Source organism: Phasianus colchicus, chromosome 36, assembly GCF_987193195.1.
Source record: "Phasianus colchicus chromosome 36, bPhaCol1.hap1.1, whole genome shotgun sequence".
Lineage (NCBI taxonomy): Eukaryota > Metazoa > Chordata > Aves > Galliformes > Phasianidae > Phasianus > Phasianus colchicus.
The window spans coordinates 3020103-3035123 of NC_143471.1; the positions used below are offsets into that span (position 1 = coordinate 3020103).

The 15021-nt window shown below is 66.2% G+C and overlaps 2 protein-coding genes across 2 annotated transcripts; one reads left to right on the top strand and one right to left on the bottom strand.

Moving 5' to 3' along the window:
* Positions 1 to 270: 270 nt before the first annotated feature.
* VMO1 (vitelline membrane outer layer 1 homolog) lies at positions 271 to 2037 on the bottom strand. Its single transcript, XM_090129368.1, has 3 exons — positions 1786 to 2037; positions 986 to 1083; positions 271 to 626 (listed from the first exon to the last, which is right to left on the bottom strand). The coding sequence occupies exons 1-3, from the start codon at positions 1948 to 1950 to the stop codon at positions 326 to 328; spliced, it is 564 nt and encodes a 187-aa protein (XP_089985494.1). The 5' UTR covers positions 1951 to 2037; the 3' UTR covers positions 271 to 325.
* Positions 2038 to 3989: 1952 nt separating this feature from the next.
* CHRNB1 (cholinergic receptor nicotinic beta 1 subunit) lies at positions 3990 to 13527 on the top strand. The gene is made up of 9 exons (XM_090129366.1): positions 3990 to 4060; positions 4454 to 4587; positions 5764 to 5808; positions 6331 to 6440; positions 7689 to 7797; positions 9407 to 9548; positions 10401 to 10580; positions 11113 to 11336; positions 13380 to 13527. The coding sequence occupies exons 1-9, from the start codon at positions 3997 to 3999 to the stop codon at positions 13518 to 13520; spliced, it is 1149 nt and encodes a 382-aa protein (XP_089985492.1). The 5' UTR covers positions 3990 to 3996; the 3' UTR covers positions 13521 to 13527.
* Positions 13528 to 15021: the final 1494 nt, after the last annotated feature.

The following is a 15021-nucleotide window of genomic DNA, read 5'->3' on the forward strand; positions in this document are numbered from 1 at the left end:
GGGATACGGGGGGACATGGGGGGCTATAGGGGGACAGGAATGGGAGGATATGGGGGGTTGTAAGGGGACAGACATGGGAGTCATGGGGGGACATGGATGGGGGGATATGGGGGGAAATGGGGGCTGTAGGGGACAGGGATGGGGGGCTGTAGGGGGACGGGGGGAGCTCATAGGATACGGGAGGAGGGGCTACGGGGGGAAATGGTGGAGGGGGGGGTTACGGGGGGACACGGAGATGCAGGGATGGACACGTAGGGATGGGGGGAGCGGGGATACGGGGCGGCATTGGGGGGGGGGGAGGGGACGTGGAGCTTCGGGCCGCCCATCAGCTGCAGCACAGCAGCACGGCGCTGTTGAGCCCGGTGTCGTCCCGGGTTCGTTGCGGGGCTTCGACTCGGGTTCTCAAGCCGCAAACCCCGACGCTCGGGGGGCACGAATCGCTCCAATTCCCCCACAGCCCGCGGTCTCCCCCCCCGCCTTCCAGCACGGTGCCGTCCGAGCAGACGAAAGAGGCGTCGTTGGCGGCGGTGTCGTCACGCAGCCCTCGGGGCGGCTCCACGCGGAGGCGGAAGGAAACGATGCGGGAAGAACGGGGGCAGCCCTGCGCTGACAGCCACTCTCCCCAGCTGGGGGGTGGTGGGGTCAGGGGGGGAGGCGGGGGGGTGGGCGCCTCGTAGAGACCCATAGGGACCCCATAGGGGCACCATAGGGACACCCACCCCGTAGAGACCCCATAGGGACACCCATCCCATAGGGAGACCTCATAGGGACCCCATAAGGACACCCACCCCATAGAGACCCCATAGGGACACACATCCCATAGAGAGACCCCATAGGGGCACCATAGGGACATCCATCCCAGAGAGACACCAAAGGGACCCCATAGGGTCACCCCACCCCCCCCATTGCCCCCCATAGGGCCACCACAGCCCCCACTGCCCCCCATAGGGCCACCTCACAGCCTCACAGACCCCCCCCCACTCACAGCCCCTCGCTGGAGGTCACCACCCCCCTCTCATTGCACAGCAGTCGGATCCCATTCAGCGCGGTGTCATCACGGAACACCCCCTGGGGGGGCTCCACCTGGGGGGGGGGGAACGGACACACAGGTGGGTGCCATTCCCCCCCCCCACCAACCCCTACAAATGTATCCCCCCATTGGGACCCCCCTGTCCCCTCCTCCCACCCCCCGATGGATCCCCCCATAGCTTCCCCCCTCCCTTCCCCCCCCAGCTGTGTTCCCCCATAGGGACCCCCCCCCCAATCTGTCCCCCCATAGGGACCCCCCCTATAGGGACCCCCCAAAATGTGCCCCCCCATAGTGACCCCCCCCAATCTGTCCCTTCATAGGAACTCCCCCCCATAGGAACCCCCCCCAGTCTGTCCCCCCATAGGGATCCCCCCCCCATAGCGACTCCCCCCAATCTGTTTCTCCATAGGCCCCCCCCCCCTATAGGGACCCTTCCACCCCACTCCCCCACCCCCAATATCACCCCATAGGACACCCCCCAACCCCCCCTCCACCCCCCCCCACTTCCAACTGTGTCACCCTATAGAGCCCCCCCAGCCTCCCCCACCCCCAGTATCACCCCATAGGGACGCCCCCCAAATATATCATCCCATAGGGACCCCCACCCCATTCCCCCACCCCAATATCACTCCATAGGGATCCCCCTACACCCTTCCACTTCTAACTGTGTCATCCCATAGGGACCCCCCCCAAATATATCACCCCATAGGCTCCCCCCCCCAAATATATCCCCCCATACCCCCCCCCCGCCCCACCTTCAATTGGAACCCAGTAGCGAAGGATCCTTTGGGGCAAAACTCCGCCTCTCCCCACTCCCCCCACGGCCCCCCATTGTCCACCGTGACCTCCCTGGCTCTGCCCCCCCCCACCACCGCCACCAGCACGGCCAGAGCCGCCCACGGCTGCAATGCTGGGCCCATGGCTGCAATGCTGCTCTGCCGCCCCCCCCCTGCACCCCTCGGTGCCTTTATAGGGAGGGGGGCAACGACCCCACGGACGGCCTCGCACGGCCTTGGGGGGGGGGGCACCCGCCCCCCAGCCCCGCGCATCCATTGGCTCAGATGGAGTCATGGACCTATGGGGCGCCCGTGGCCCCGCCCACTGCGGGAAGCCACGCCCCCTTCCTTCGTAGGCCACGCCCAATCCATCTAAATCATCACGTGACCCCGCCCGTTCCCGTAAGCCACGCCCCTTCGTCATAAGCCACGCCCATCAATCAAAGACCCACACTATAGCCCCGCCCACTGTGGTAAGCCACGCCTCCTCTTTCGCAGGCCACGCCCAAACAGCCATAATTCACCACACAGCCCCGCCTATCGCCGTAAGCCACGCCCTTTCCTGCACAGGCCACGCCCACTAACCACAAACCCATCCAATGGCCCCGCCCATCGCTGTAAGCCACGCCCCTCCGTCGTAGGCCACGCCCAGCAGCCCTAAAGTCAGCGAATGGCCCCGCCCACCGCCGTGAGCCACGCCCCTTCCTTCACAGGCCACGCCCCCATAAACTCACGCTGTGTCCTGCTTTAGGCCACGCCCCCTCCATGTAGACCACGCCCCCGTGTATAAATCATCTCCTTTATTGGTCAATCCTCTTCATTAAGCCCCGCCCTGACCCGCAAAGTCCCCGCCCGCAGAGCCCCGCCCCTTCACTTAAACCCCGCCCTCTGGACCCCTCCCCCAATAGGTTTGCACTCCCAACCTTAAGCCCCGCCCCTAAGACATATGCCCTCCCACTCCCTTAAGCCCCGCCCTTTCCGGTCACGCCCTCCAGCCAACCCCGCCCCCAATCCGTAGAACTCGCCCGAACTCTCCAAGCCCCGCCCCTCTTTGTAAAGCCCCGCCCTCTTCTACAGGCCCCGCCCCCCGTCCCATAGACCACGCCCCCCGCCCCTGCCCCCGTGGAGCAGCGCAGCCCGTCGTTCTGCTGTCGCCGCTCTGTGCTTCCCTTCTCTATGGTCGTAGGTCCTCCAGGCGCCGTCGCTCACGCGTTCGGGTTCCCGGAAGTGTCGACTCTCTGTTTTAACCGCTCTGCGCTGCGAGTCGGCCAATCTCTATGGTGTGCGGTCCTCCGGGTACTAACGCGCATGCGTTCTGTGCAAGCGTGTCGTTACCCCACAGCGCCCCCTATGGGGCTGTAGGACAATGCAGCGTTCTGGGGCAGTTCTGGGACAGATGTGGGGCTGGGGGTAGTTATGGGGCTGGGGTGGGGAGTTATGCGGTGGATGTGGGGCTGGGGGGCAGCTATGGGGCTGGGGGGGCAGTTCTGGGGCCTATGTGGGGCTGGGGGTAGTTATAGGGGCAGTTATGGGGCTGGGGGGGCAATTGTAGGGCCCAGCACTCAGCCATAGGGCAGCTATAGGGCTGGGGGGGCAGTTATGGGATCAGCTGTGGGGCTGGGGGGGCAGATATTGGGACAGATGTGGGGCTGGGGGGGCAGTTATGGGGCAGGGGGGGCAGTTATGGGGCAGGGGGGGCAATTCTAGGGGCTAGCACTCAGCTATAGGGCAGCTATAGGGCTGGGGGGGGCAACTATAGGGCTGGGGGAGGCAGTTATAGGGGCAGTTATGGGGCTGGGGGGCAGATATAGGAGCAGTTATGGGGCTGGGGGGGCAGATAAAGGGCAGATGTGGGGCTGGGGGGCAGTTATGGGGTTGGGGGGTCAGATAGGAGGCAATTATGGGGCTGGGGGGGCAGTTATAGGGCTGGGGGGGGGGAATTGTAGGGCCCAGCACTCAGCTATAGGGCAGCGATGGGGCTGAGGTGCCCCCCCCCTCAGCCCCCCCCCCGATTCCCACCCCCACCCCTCCCCCCCCTTACACGGGGGGGGGGCCGTTCACTCTCAGCTGTTCCCCCCCCTCCCCCCCCCACATCCGGAGCAGGTGGCCTCGCCCCTCCCCCCCCCCAAACCCTTTACCCCCCCCCCCCCAGACCCCCCCCACGCCCCCCCCCCCGTGTCCCCTCGGACAATGGCGGCCCACGGACCCGCTCTCCTCCTCCTCCTCCTCCTCTGCTCCCTCAGCAGCGCAGCCGGTACGACCCCCCCCACGCGTGACCCCCCCCCCACGGGAGACCCCGACCCCCACCGCCCCCCCCTCCTCGACCCCCCCCCAATATACCCCCCATATCTTCCCCCTATGGGGAACGGTTGGACTCTTTGTGCCCCCCCCCCCAACGACCCCCATTTCCCCCCCCACCAGAGACACTTTGTGCCCCCCCACGCGTGTCCCCCCTCCCACGCGAGACCCCGACCCCCCCTGCCCCCCCCCTTTTGACAACGACCCCTGTTCCCCCCCCCACGCGAGACCCCAACCCCCATTCTCACCCCCCCCGTGTGCCCCCCCCCCCCATATCACCCAATGCCTCCCTCTATGGCTGACCCCTGTGCGCCCCCCCCCCCCACCCGTGTTTCCCCCCCCCCCCCAGACGCCCCCCCCCCCGCCGAGCGGCTCCTGCAGGCTCTGATGCTGCGGTACCACGCGGGGGTCCGCCCCGCCCCCACCCCACGGGACCGCGTGGAAGTGAGAGTGGGGCTGAGCCTCGCGCAGCTCGTCAGCCTGGTGCGGGGGGGGGCGGGGGGGTGGTTAGAGGGGAATTGGGGGGGGTCCTGCGGGGGGATGGAGGGGGAAATGGGGGGAAATGGGGGTCTGGGGGGGGAAGTGGGGGGGTATTGTGGGGAAATGGGGGGCTGGGGGGGGGAATTGGGGCTTGGGGGGGGGGAAATGGGGGGTTGAGGGGGGGTCGGGAGTGATTAGAGGGGAATTGGGGGGGGGTCCTGAGGGGGGATTGAGGGGGAAATGGGGGGAAATGGGGGTCTGGGGGGGATTTGGGGGGGTATTGTGGGGAATTAGAGGGGTTGGGGGGGGGGAAATGGGGGTCCTGGGGGGGGAATTGGGGGGGAATTGGGGTCTGGGGGGGGAGATGGGGGCTTGGGGGGGGGTCGGGAGTGATTAGGGGGGAGTTGGGGGGGGGTCCTGAGGGGGGATGGAGGGGAAAATGGGGGGAAATGGGGGTCCTGGGGGGGGGAAATGGGGGGGTATTGTGGGGAATTGGGGGGCTGGGGGAGGGAATTGGGGGGAATTGGGGGTTGGGGGGGGTCCGGGGGGGTCTGGGGGGGTCGGGAGTGATTAAAGGGGAATTGGGGGGGGGTCCTGAGGGGGGATGGAGTGGGAAATGGGGCATTGGGGGGGGAAATGGGGGTCCTGGGGGGGTCCTGGGGGGGATTTGGGGGGACTGGGGTGTTGGGGGGGTGGAATGGGGGTCCTGGGGGGGAACTGGGGGGGAATTGGGGGTTGGGGGGGGAAATGGGGGGGTCGGGAGTGATTAGAGGGGAATTGAGGGGGGGTCCTGAGGGGGGATGGAGGGGGAAATGGGAGGAAAGGGGGATTGGGGGGGAAATGGGGGGCAGTTGGGGGGGAATGGGGGTCCTGGGGGGGGCTGGGGGGGTTTGGGTGGGGGAAATGGGGGTCCTGGGGGGGGCTGGGGGGGTTTGGGTGGGGGAAATGGGGGTCCTGGGGGGGGCTGGGGGGGTTTGGAGGGGGACTGGGGGGGGGGGGTCCTGGGGGTTGAGGTATTGAGTTGGGGGGGGGGGGCTGAGAGAGAATGGAGGGGAATTGGGGGGGGGGGGTCCTGGTGGGAAATGGGGGTTAAATGGGGGGGAATTGGGGGGGTCCTGCGGGGGGGGGGCCTGGGGGTAAACTGGGGGGGGGTCTCAATGTCTGTTGTCCCCCCCCCAGGATGAGAAGAACGAGGAGCTGACCACCAAAGTGTACCTCGATCTGGTGGGGGGGGGCGTCTTTATTGGGGGGGGGGCTAAAGGATGGGGGGTCTATGGGGGGCTGTTCTTATAGGGGGGGTCTTTATGGGGGGGGGGTCTCTATGGGGGGGTTTCTATGGGGGGGGGTCTCTATGGGGCTGTTTGGGGGGGGTCTCTATGGGGGGGGTTGGAGGGGGTCTCTATGGGTCACTATGGGGGGGGTCTCTATGGGGGGGTCTCTATGGGGGGGGGGTCTCTATGGGGCTGTATGGGGGGGCCTCTGTGGGGGGGTCTCTATGGGGGGGGGTCTCTATGGGGCTGTATGGGGGGGGTCTCTATGAGGGGGTCTCTATGGGGGGGTCTCTATGGGGCTGTATGGGGGGGGTCTCTATGGGGGGTCTCTATGGGGGGGTCTCTATGGGGGGGTCTCTATGGGGCTGTATGGGGGGGGGGGGGTCTTTATGGGGGAGATCCCGAAGGATTGGGGGGGGTCTATGGGGGGGCTCTATGTGGGGGGGGGTCCCATTGTTCTCCCCCCTCCCCGCAGAGCTGGTGGGACCCCCGGCTGCAGTGGGACCCCCGCGATTACGGGGGGCTGGGGGGGCTTCGCGTGGCTGCGTCGCGGCTGTGGCTGCCCGACATCGGGCTGGACAATAAGTACGGGGGGGGTCGTGGGGGGGGTCTGGGGGGGGCCTGGGGGGGGTCTTAGAGGTGTTTGAGTCCTGGGGGGGGGGTTCCTGGGGGTCCCTGGGGGGGGGTTAGGGGCTGGGGGGGGCACTGAGGGCTGTCCTGGGGGGGTCTTGAGGGGGTTCCGGGGGGGGGGGTCTTGAGGTGGGAGGGGTTTTGGGGGGGGGGTCTTGGGGGGGTCAGTGGGTGTGGGTAAAGGGTTGGGGGGGTCCTGGGGGGGTCCTGGGGGTCTTTGGGGGTGGGTTAGGGGTTGGGGGGGTCCTTGAGGGGGTCCTTGAGATTGGGAGGGGTTTTGGGGGGGGGTTCTGGGGGGTCTTAGAGGTGTTTGAGTCCTGGGGGGGGGGTTCCTGGGGGTCCCTGGGGGGGGGTTAGGGGCTGGGGGGGGCACTGAGGGCTGTCCTGGGGGGGTCTTGAGGGGGTTCCGGGGGGGGGGGTCTTGAGGTGGGAGGGGTTTTGGGGGGGGGGTCTTGGGGGGGTCAGTGGGTGTGGGTAAAGGGTTGGGGGGGTCCTGGGGGGGTCCTGGGGGTCTTTGGGGGTGGGTTAGGGGTTGGGGGGGTCCTTGAGGGGGTCCTTGAGATTGGGAGGGGTTTTGGGGGGGGGTTCTGGGGGGTCTTAGAGGTGTTTGAGTCCTGGGGGGGGGGTTCCTGGGGGTCCCTGGGGGGGGGTTAGGGGCTGGGGGGGGCACCGAGGGCTGTCCTGGGGGGGTCTTGAGGAGGTTCCGGGGGGGGCGTCTTTAGGTGGGAGGGGTTTTGGGGGGGGGGTCACTGGGTGTGGGTAAAGGGTTGGGGGGGTCCTGGGGGGGTCCTGGGGGTCTTTGGGGGTGGGTTAGGGGTTGGGGGGGTCCATAAGGGGGTCCTGGGGGGGTCTTGAGGTGGGAGGGGTCCTGGGGGGGTAGGGGGGGGGTCAGTTGGTGGGGGGGGTCCTGAAGGGGGTCTGGGGGGGGCTGGGGTGCTGGGGGGGGGTTGGGGGTCTATGTGTTGGGGGGGGGTCCTGAAGGGGATCTCGGCGGGGGGTTGGGGTCTGGGGGGGGGTCTTGAAGGGGATCTGGGGGGGGGGTTGGGGATCTGGGCGGGGGGGGGGGTTGGTGTGAGCGGGGTGGGATTTGGGGTGGGTTATGGGGTGGGAGGGGGGATTTTATCGGAGGATTTGGGGGGGGGGGGGTTAATTGGGGAGGGGTCTCCCTCTTCATGCCCCCCCCCCTTTGCCCCCCCCCTGCAGTAACGACGGTGAATTCGGGGTGGCTTTGGAGGGGTGGGCGGCGCTCAGCCCCAACGGCACCGTGAGCTGGAAGCCCCCCGCCCTGTATCGCAGCCGCTGCCCCATACGGGTCAGGGGGGGGGGTCTCGGGGGGGGGGGGGCGTTGGGGGTCTTTGGGGGTGGGTCAGGGGTTGGGGGGGGGGTCTTTGAGGGGGTTCTGGGGGGGTCTTGAAGTGGGAGGGGTTTTGGGGGGGTCCTGGGGGGTCACTGGGTGTGGATAAAGGACTGGGGGTCCTGGGGGGGTCTGCGGGGATGCTGGGGTTGGGGGGGGTCTCGGGGGGGGATTGGGGGTCTTTGGGTGTGGGTCAGGGGTTGGGGGGGGGGTCTTTGAGGGGGTTCTGGGGGGGTCTTGAAGTGGGAGGGGTCTTGGGGGGGGCTCCTGGGGGGTCCTTGGGGTTGGGTTGGGGGTTGGGGGGGGTCTTGAGGTGGGAGGGGTTTTGGGGGGGGGTCCTGGGGGGTCACTGGGTGTGGATAAAGGACTGGGGGTCCTGGGGGGGTCTGCGGGGATCTGAGGGGTTGGGGGGGGTCTCGGGGGGGTGTTGGGGGTCTTTGGGGGTGGGTCAGGAGTTGGGGGGGGGGGGTCTTTGAGGGGGTTCTGGGGGGGTCTTGAAGTGGGAGGGGTCTTGGGGGGGGCTCCTGGGGGGTCCTTGGGGTTGGGTTGGGGGTTGGGGGGGGTCTTGAAGTGGGAGGGGTTTTGGGGGGGGGGTCCTGGGGGGTTACTTTATGTGGATAAAGGGCTGGGGGTCCTGGGGGGGTCTGCGGGGAGTCTGAGACGATTTGGGGGGATCTGAGGGGTTTGGGGGGGGGGGCTGGGGGGGGTATGGGGATGCTGGGGGTCCTGGGGGGTTTGGGGGGTCTGGGGGATGTTTGGGGGGGGTCTGATGTGATTTGGGCGGGGGCTCCTGGGGGGTTTTGGGGCTCCTGGGGGGTCTGGAGGGGCTGGCGGGGTTTGGGGGGGCAGTGGGGGGGGGTCCCAGGGGGGTTTGAGGCGCCCCCGTCCATTCAGCCCCCAATTAACTAATTAGCGCTAATTACACAGGTCTCGCACTTCCCGTTCGATTGGCAGAACCGCCCCCGTCCATTCAGCCCCCAGTTAACTAATTAGCGCTAATTACACAGGTCTCGCACTTCCCGTTCGATTGGCAGAACCGCCCCCGTCCGTTCAGCCCCCAATTAACTAATTAGCGCTAATCACACAGGTCTCGCACTTCCCGTTCGATTGGCAGAACCGCCCCCGTCCATTCAGCCCCCAGTTAACTAATTAGCGCTAATTACACAGGTCTCGCACTTCCCGTTCGATTGGCAGAACCGCCCCCGTCCGTTCAGCCCCCAATTAACTAATTAGCGCTAATTACACAGGTCTCGCACTTCCCGTTCGATTGGCAGAACCGCCCCCGTCCGTTCAGCCCCCAATTAACTAATTAGCGCTAATCACACAGGTCTCGCACTTCCCGTTCGATTGGCAGAACCGCCCCCGTCCATCCAGCCCCCAATTAACTAATTAGCGCTAATCACACAGGTCTCGCACTTCCCGTTCGATTGGCAGAACCGCCCCCGTCCATTCAGCCCCCAATTAACTAATTAGCGCTAATTACACAGGTCTCGCACTTCCCGTTCGATTGGCAGAACCGCCCCCGTCCATTCAGCCCCCAATTAACTAATTAGCGCTAATTACACAGGTCTCGCACTTCCCGTTCGATTGGCAGAACTGCTCGCTGCGTTTCCTCTCCTTGGCTCCCGGCTCTGCGGAGCTGCGGCTGCGGCTGCGGGGGGGGGGCGGGGGGGGCGGGGGGCGCCTGGAGCTGCAGCGCGACTTCCGGGGTGAGCCGTTGCACCAGGGGGGGTTGCACGAGGGAGGGGTTTGCACGAGGGAGGGGTTTGCACGAGGATGGGTTGAGAGGGAGGCGTTGCACGAGAAGGGGGTTTGGATGGAGGGTTTTGCACGAGGGGGGTCTTGCACGAGGGGGGTTTGGACGGGCGATTGCACGAGGATAGGTTGGACAAAGGGCTTTGCACGTGGGGGGTCTTGCACGAGGAAATTTGCACGACAGGGGTTTGCAGTGGGCTTTGCACGAGGATGTGTTGCACAAAGGGTTGGGTGAAGGGTTCTGCACGTGGGGGTTTTGCACGAGGATATTTGCACAAGGATGTGTTTGCACGAGAGGGTTCGCACGGGGGGTTTTGCACGGGGGGATTTGCATGAGAATGGGTTGCACGGGGGCGTTACACGAGGGGGTTTTGCTCGAGAGGGGTTTTGGACGAAGGGATTGCGTGAGGGGGTTTTGCACGAGGAAATTTGCACAAGGAGCAGTTAGAACAAGGGAATTTCTACTGGGCCACTTGCACAATGAGTTTTGCACGCAGCCGTTTGCATGAGGGCACCAGGACTTTTGCACAAGGAGTTTCGCACGAAAACATTTGCACATCTGCCCTCCAATAATTGCACGAGGAGATTTGAACAGGGGCAATCTGCACTAGGACTTTTGCACGATGATGTTCGCACGGGGATGTGCAGCACACCCTTTGCACAAGGATAACCCATAGCACGAGTCCTTGCACTAAAAGTGCACTGCGTGAGGGCATCCCTTTGCACGAGGCCTGGCACAAAAACAGCGTTGCACGCGGCCTTGCACACGATGGTGCCTCACAAGCACGCCTCCGTCCGCCCCGCAGAGAACGGGCAGTGGGAAATCGTGCACGGCGCGGCGCTGCAGCACGAGGGTTTGCACGAGGACGTCACCTTCATCCTCATCATCCGCCGCAAGCCGCTCTTCTACATCATCAACGTCCTCGTGCCCTCCGTGCTGCTCACCATGCTGGCCGTCAGCACCTTCTACCTCCCCCCTGACGCTGGTGAGTGCACGAGGGCTTTGCACGAGGGGCTGGTGCACGAGGGGGGTGATTCACAAGAGGGGCTTTGCACGAGGAGTGTAAGAGCTGAGGTTGGTACGAATGGCTGTCACAAGTGTGCTCACAAGCACCTGGCTGCTTTGCACGAGGCCTTGCACAACGCATCACAGGGCACCGCCCAACTCCTTGCACGCGTCCAACCCCTTGCACAATGATCGACTCTTGCACTAGTGTGCTCACGACTGCCCGGCCGCTTTGCACGAGGCCTGGCATAACGCATCACAAGTCATCGCACAGACGCAGCATTTCACACAAGTGCTGCCCACCCCCTTGCATGCAACCAACCCCTTGCACAAGGACCGAACCTTGCACGAGGACACTCACAAGTGCCTGGCCGCTTCGCACGATGCCTTGCACAACACCTCACAGACCACCGCACAGACACAGCATTTCGCACAAGCGCCGCCCGCCCGCCCCCTCCCACAATCCCAACCCCTCGCACGAGGGCGCTCACACTCTCCTTGCACGCCCGCAGGCGAGAAGATGACGCTGTCACTCTTTGCACTACTGACGCTGACGGTTTTCCTGCTGCTGCTGGCCGACAAAGTGCCCGCCACCTCGCTGGCCGTGCCGCTCATCGGCCGTTACCTCACGGGGGCCCTGGTGCTGCTCACACTCAGCGTCACGCTCAGCGTCGGGGTGCTCAACGTGCACCATCGTGTGCCCGCCACGCACCGCATGCCGCAGGGGCTGCGCACGGTGAGCTGGGGGGGGGACGGAAGGGGGGTTGCACGTGGGTTGGGGGTGCAGGAGGGTTGGGGGGGGTCGTGGTGTTGCACGGGGGTTGGTGGTGCATGAGGGTTGGGGGGTTCAAGTTGTTGCACGAGGGGTGGTGGTGCGCGAGGGATTGGGGGGTTGAGGGTGCACAAGGGGTTGGTGTTTTGCACGAGGGGTTGGGGGTTGAGGGTGCACGAGGTCTGGTGTTGCGCGAGGGTTCACAGTGCACGAGAGTTGGGATGGCATGAGAGGTTGGGGGTTTGTGGTGTTGCACGAGGGCTGGTGATGCACAAGGGCTTGGGGATGCACGAGGGTTGGTCCCGTGGTGTTACACGAGGGTGTTGCACAAGGGGTTGGGAGGTGAGAGGCACATGAGGGGGTTGGAGGTGCACAAAGGGGCGGGGGGTGCATGAGGGTGTTGCACGTGGGGTTGGGGATTTCACAGTGTCGCACGAGGTCTGGTGGTGCACGAGGCACCGGGGGTGTTGCGGTGTCGCACGAGGGTTTGGGGTGGCGTGGCACTGGTGTTGCACGGGGGCTGGTGGCGCACAAGGGCGTGGTGTGATGGTTTGCACGAGGGCGTTGCACGAGGACCGTTCTCAGCGATGCAGTGCTAAAGGGGGGAGGGGGTCCCAGCCCCCATTTGAACGCCCCCCCCCCTCCCCCCCCCCAGCTGTTCCTGCAACGCCTCCCCCCCCTCCTGGGCCTCCGCCGCCCCTCCCCCACCCCCCCCTCCCCCCCCTCCCACCCCCCGTTTTCCCCCCTCCCCCCCCCCACCCGCGGAGGGGACGAATATTTCCTCCGTCGCCCCCCCCCCCCGATTTTGGGACCCCCCCCCAACTCTTCCCCTTCTCCCCCCCCCCTCCCCCCCGAGCTTCGCTCCGCCGCCGCCGCCGTCGCTTTCATCGCACGGAGCCTCCGTGAGCAGCGCGAGCACGACGAGGTGAGCGTGCAAGGAGCGTGCAAGGAGCGTGCAAGCCTCCCCCGTGTGCCCCCCCCCGCGTTTGACCCCATGTGAGTCCGGTGTGACCCCCCCCGTGACTCCTCCCCCTCCCCACGTGATCTCGATGCGACCATTCCCGTGCAAGGAGCGTGCAAGGCCTCGTGTGACCCCCCCATGTGACCCCCCCATGTGAAATCCATGTGACGCCCCCCCGTGCAAGGCCCCGTGTGACCCCACGTGACCCCGTTCTGCCCCAAGTGACCCCCTCGTGTGACCCCACCTGACCCCCCCATGTGATCTCCGTGTGACCCCCCTCGTGCAAGGTGTGTGCAAGGCCTCGTGTGACCCCCCCTTGACCCCTGTGTGATCTCCGTGTGACCCCCCCGTGCAAGGCACGTGCAAGACCTCACGCGACCCCCTGTGTCCCCCCCACGTGACTCCCATGTGATCTCTGTGCAACCCCCCGTGCAAGGCGCGTGCAAGGCTGTGTGGCACCACCACGTGACCCCCAAGTGACCCCCACGTGTCCCCCACATGATCTCTGTGTGCCCCCCCCCGTGCAAGGCACGTGCAAGGCCGTGTGTGACCCCATGTGTGACCCCCATGTGACTCCCGTGTGATCTCCGTGCAACCCCCCGTGCAAGGCACGTGCAAGGCCGTGTGTCACCCCAATGTGATCCCCCACGTGAACCCCCTGCCGTGACCCTCACGTGATCTGTGTGACACCCCCCCGTGCAAACAGTCGTGCACACCTTGGTGCACACAGCTGTGTGAGCTGTGGTGCAAGCAGCGGTGCCCAGCGTGCCGCACACCGTCGTGCAAGCGGCGGTGCTCACACCAGTGCAACCAAACAGCAGTGCAAGCCGTGGTGCAAAAACCACATTGCGAGCAGCTGCGGTGCAAAGCCGTGGTGCAAAGCAGCCCTCGTGCAAACCGTGGTGCACGCAGTAGTGCACACAACGGTGCCAACAGTCGTGCAAAGCGTGGCGTGAGCAGCCGTAGCGCGGGCAGTGTTTGTCGTGCACACCGCCGTGCACACCGCCGTGCAAACCGTCGTGCAAACCGCCGTGCAAACCCCGCAGCTGCGCGAGGAGTGGCGATTCGCGGCCATGGTGGTGGACCGTGCCTTCCTGTGGGCGTTCGCGGCTCTGACGGGCGGCACGGCGCTCGGAACCGCCCTGGATGCGGCGCTGCACCGCCCCCCCCCGCGGCCCTTCCCGTGAAAACCCCCCCCCCCCCTCGAAGACCCCCCCCCCCTCCCCCCCCCTTCATAAAAACGGACCCCCCCTCCCCCCCCCTATGGGATCCCCGCTGGGAACCTCCCCCCCTCCCCCCCCCTCCCCACACCTCCATGGGGCACCCAGCACGGACCCCCACCCCAGCCCCCCCCCCCCCTCATAGCACCCCCCGTGGGACCCCCTATGAGACCCCCCCCCTCCATGGGACCCCCCTATGGAAGCCCATTGGGACCCTCCCTATGGGACCCCCTGTGAGACCCCCCCACCCCCATGGGACCCCCCAATATGGGGCCCCCCCTATAGGATTCCCTATGAGACCCCCCCCATAGGACCCCCCATGGGACCCCCCCAAACGGACCCCCTATGAGACCCCCCCCCATGGGACCCGCCCTATGGAGCCCCCTATGAGCCCCCCCCCACCCCCACCCCATGAGACCCCCCCAGTGGGACACCCCTCCATGGGACCCCCCCCCCATAGGAACCCCTATGGGACCCCCTATGAGACCCCTCCCCATGGGACCCCCCCTACGGAAGCCCAATCGGACCCCCTATGAGACCCCCCCCCCTTTGAGACCCCCCCTATGGGACCCCCCTCATAAGCCCCCCTATGAGCTCCCCCTCCCATCATGGAACCCCCCCCATGGGACCCCCTATGAGACCCCTCCCCATTAGACCCCCCCCGCAGTGGGACCCCCCCCCCCAGGACCCTCCCCTATGAGACCCCCCCCCATCATGGAACCGCCCCCCCCCCCCATGGAACCCCCTATGAGACCTCCCCCCCCAAGAGACCCCCCCCCAGTGGGACACCCCTCCATGGGACCCCCCGCATAGGACCCCCCTATGGGACCCCCTGTATTGGACCCCCAATGAGACCCCCCCCATCATGGAACCCCCCCCACGAGACCCCCCCCATAAGGCCCCAATGGGACCCCCTAGGAAACCCCCCCCCCCCCTTAATGGAACGCCCCCCATGGGAGCCCTTTTAAGACACCCCCCCCAATGGGACGCCCCCCCCCATGGGACCCCCCCATAAGCCCCCCAATGGGACTCCCTAGGAGACCCCCCCCCATGAGACCCCCCCCTATGTCCCCCCCCCATAAGCCTCCCCATGAGACCCCCTATGAGCCCCCCCCCGCCCCCCCACCCATAGGACCCCCCTATGGGACCCCTATGAGACCCCCCCACATGAGACCTCAACGGAGACCCCCCCTCCCCTCCCCCTCAATGAAATCCCCCCCCCATGAGACCCCTCCCATGGGACCCCCCCTCAATGAGACCCCCCCCAACCCCCCCCAAATCCCCACCACCCCCCACCTCACGACCCCCCCCCCCAAAAAACCCCCCATTGCCCCCCCCTCCTCCCCAAATCCCCCACCCCCCCACCCTCCCCCACCTCACGACCCCCCCCAAAAAAACCCCACCTCTCCATTGACCCCCCCCCGCTCCCCTAATTAAAGCAATAATTAACCCAAAGCGGCGTCTCGTG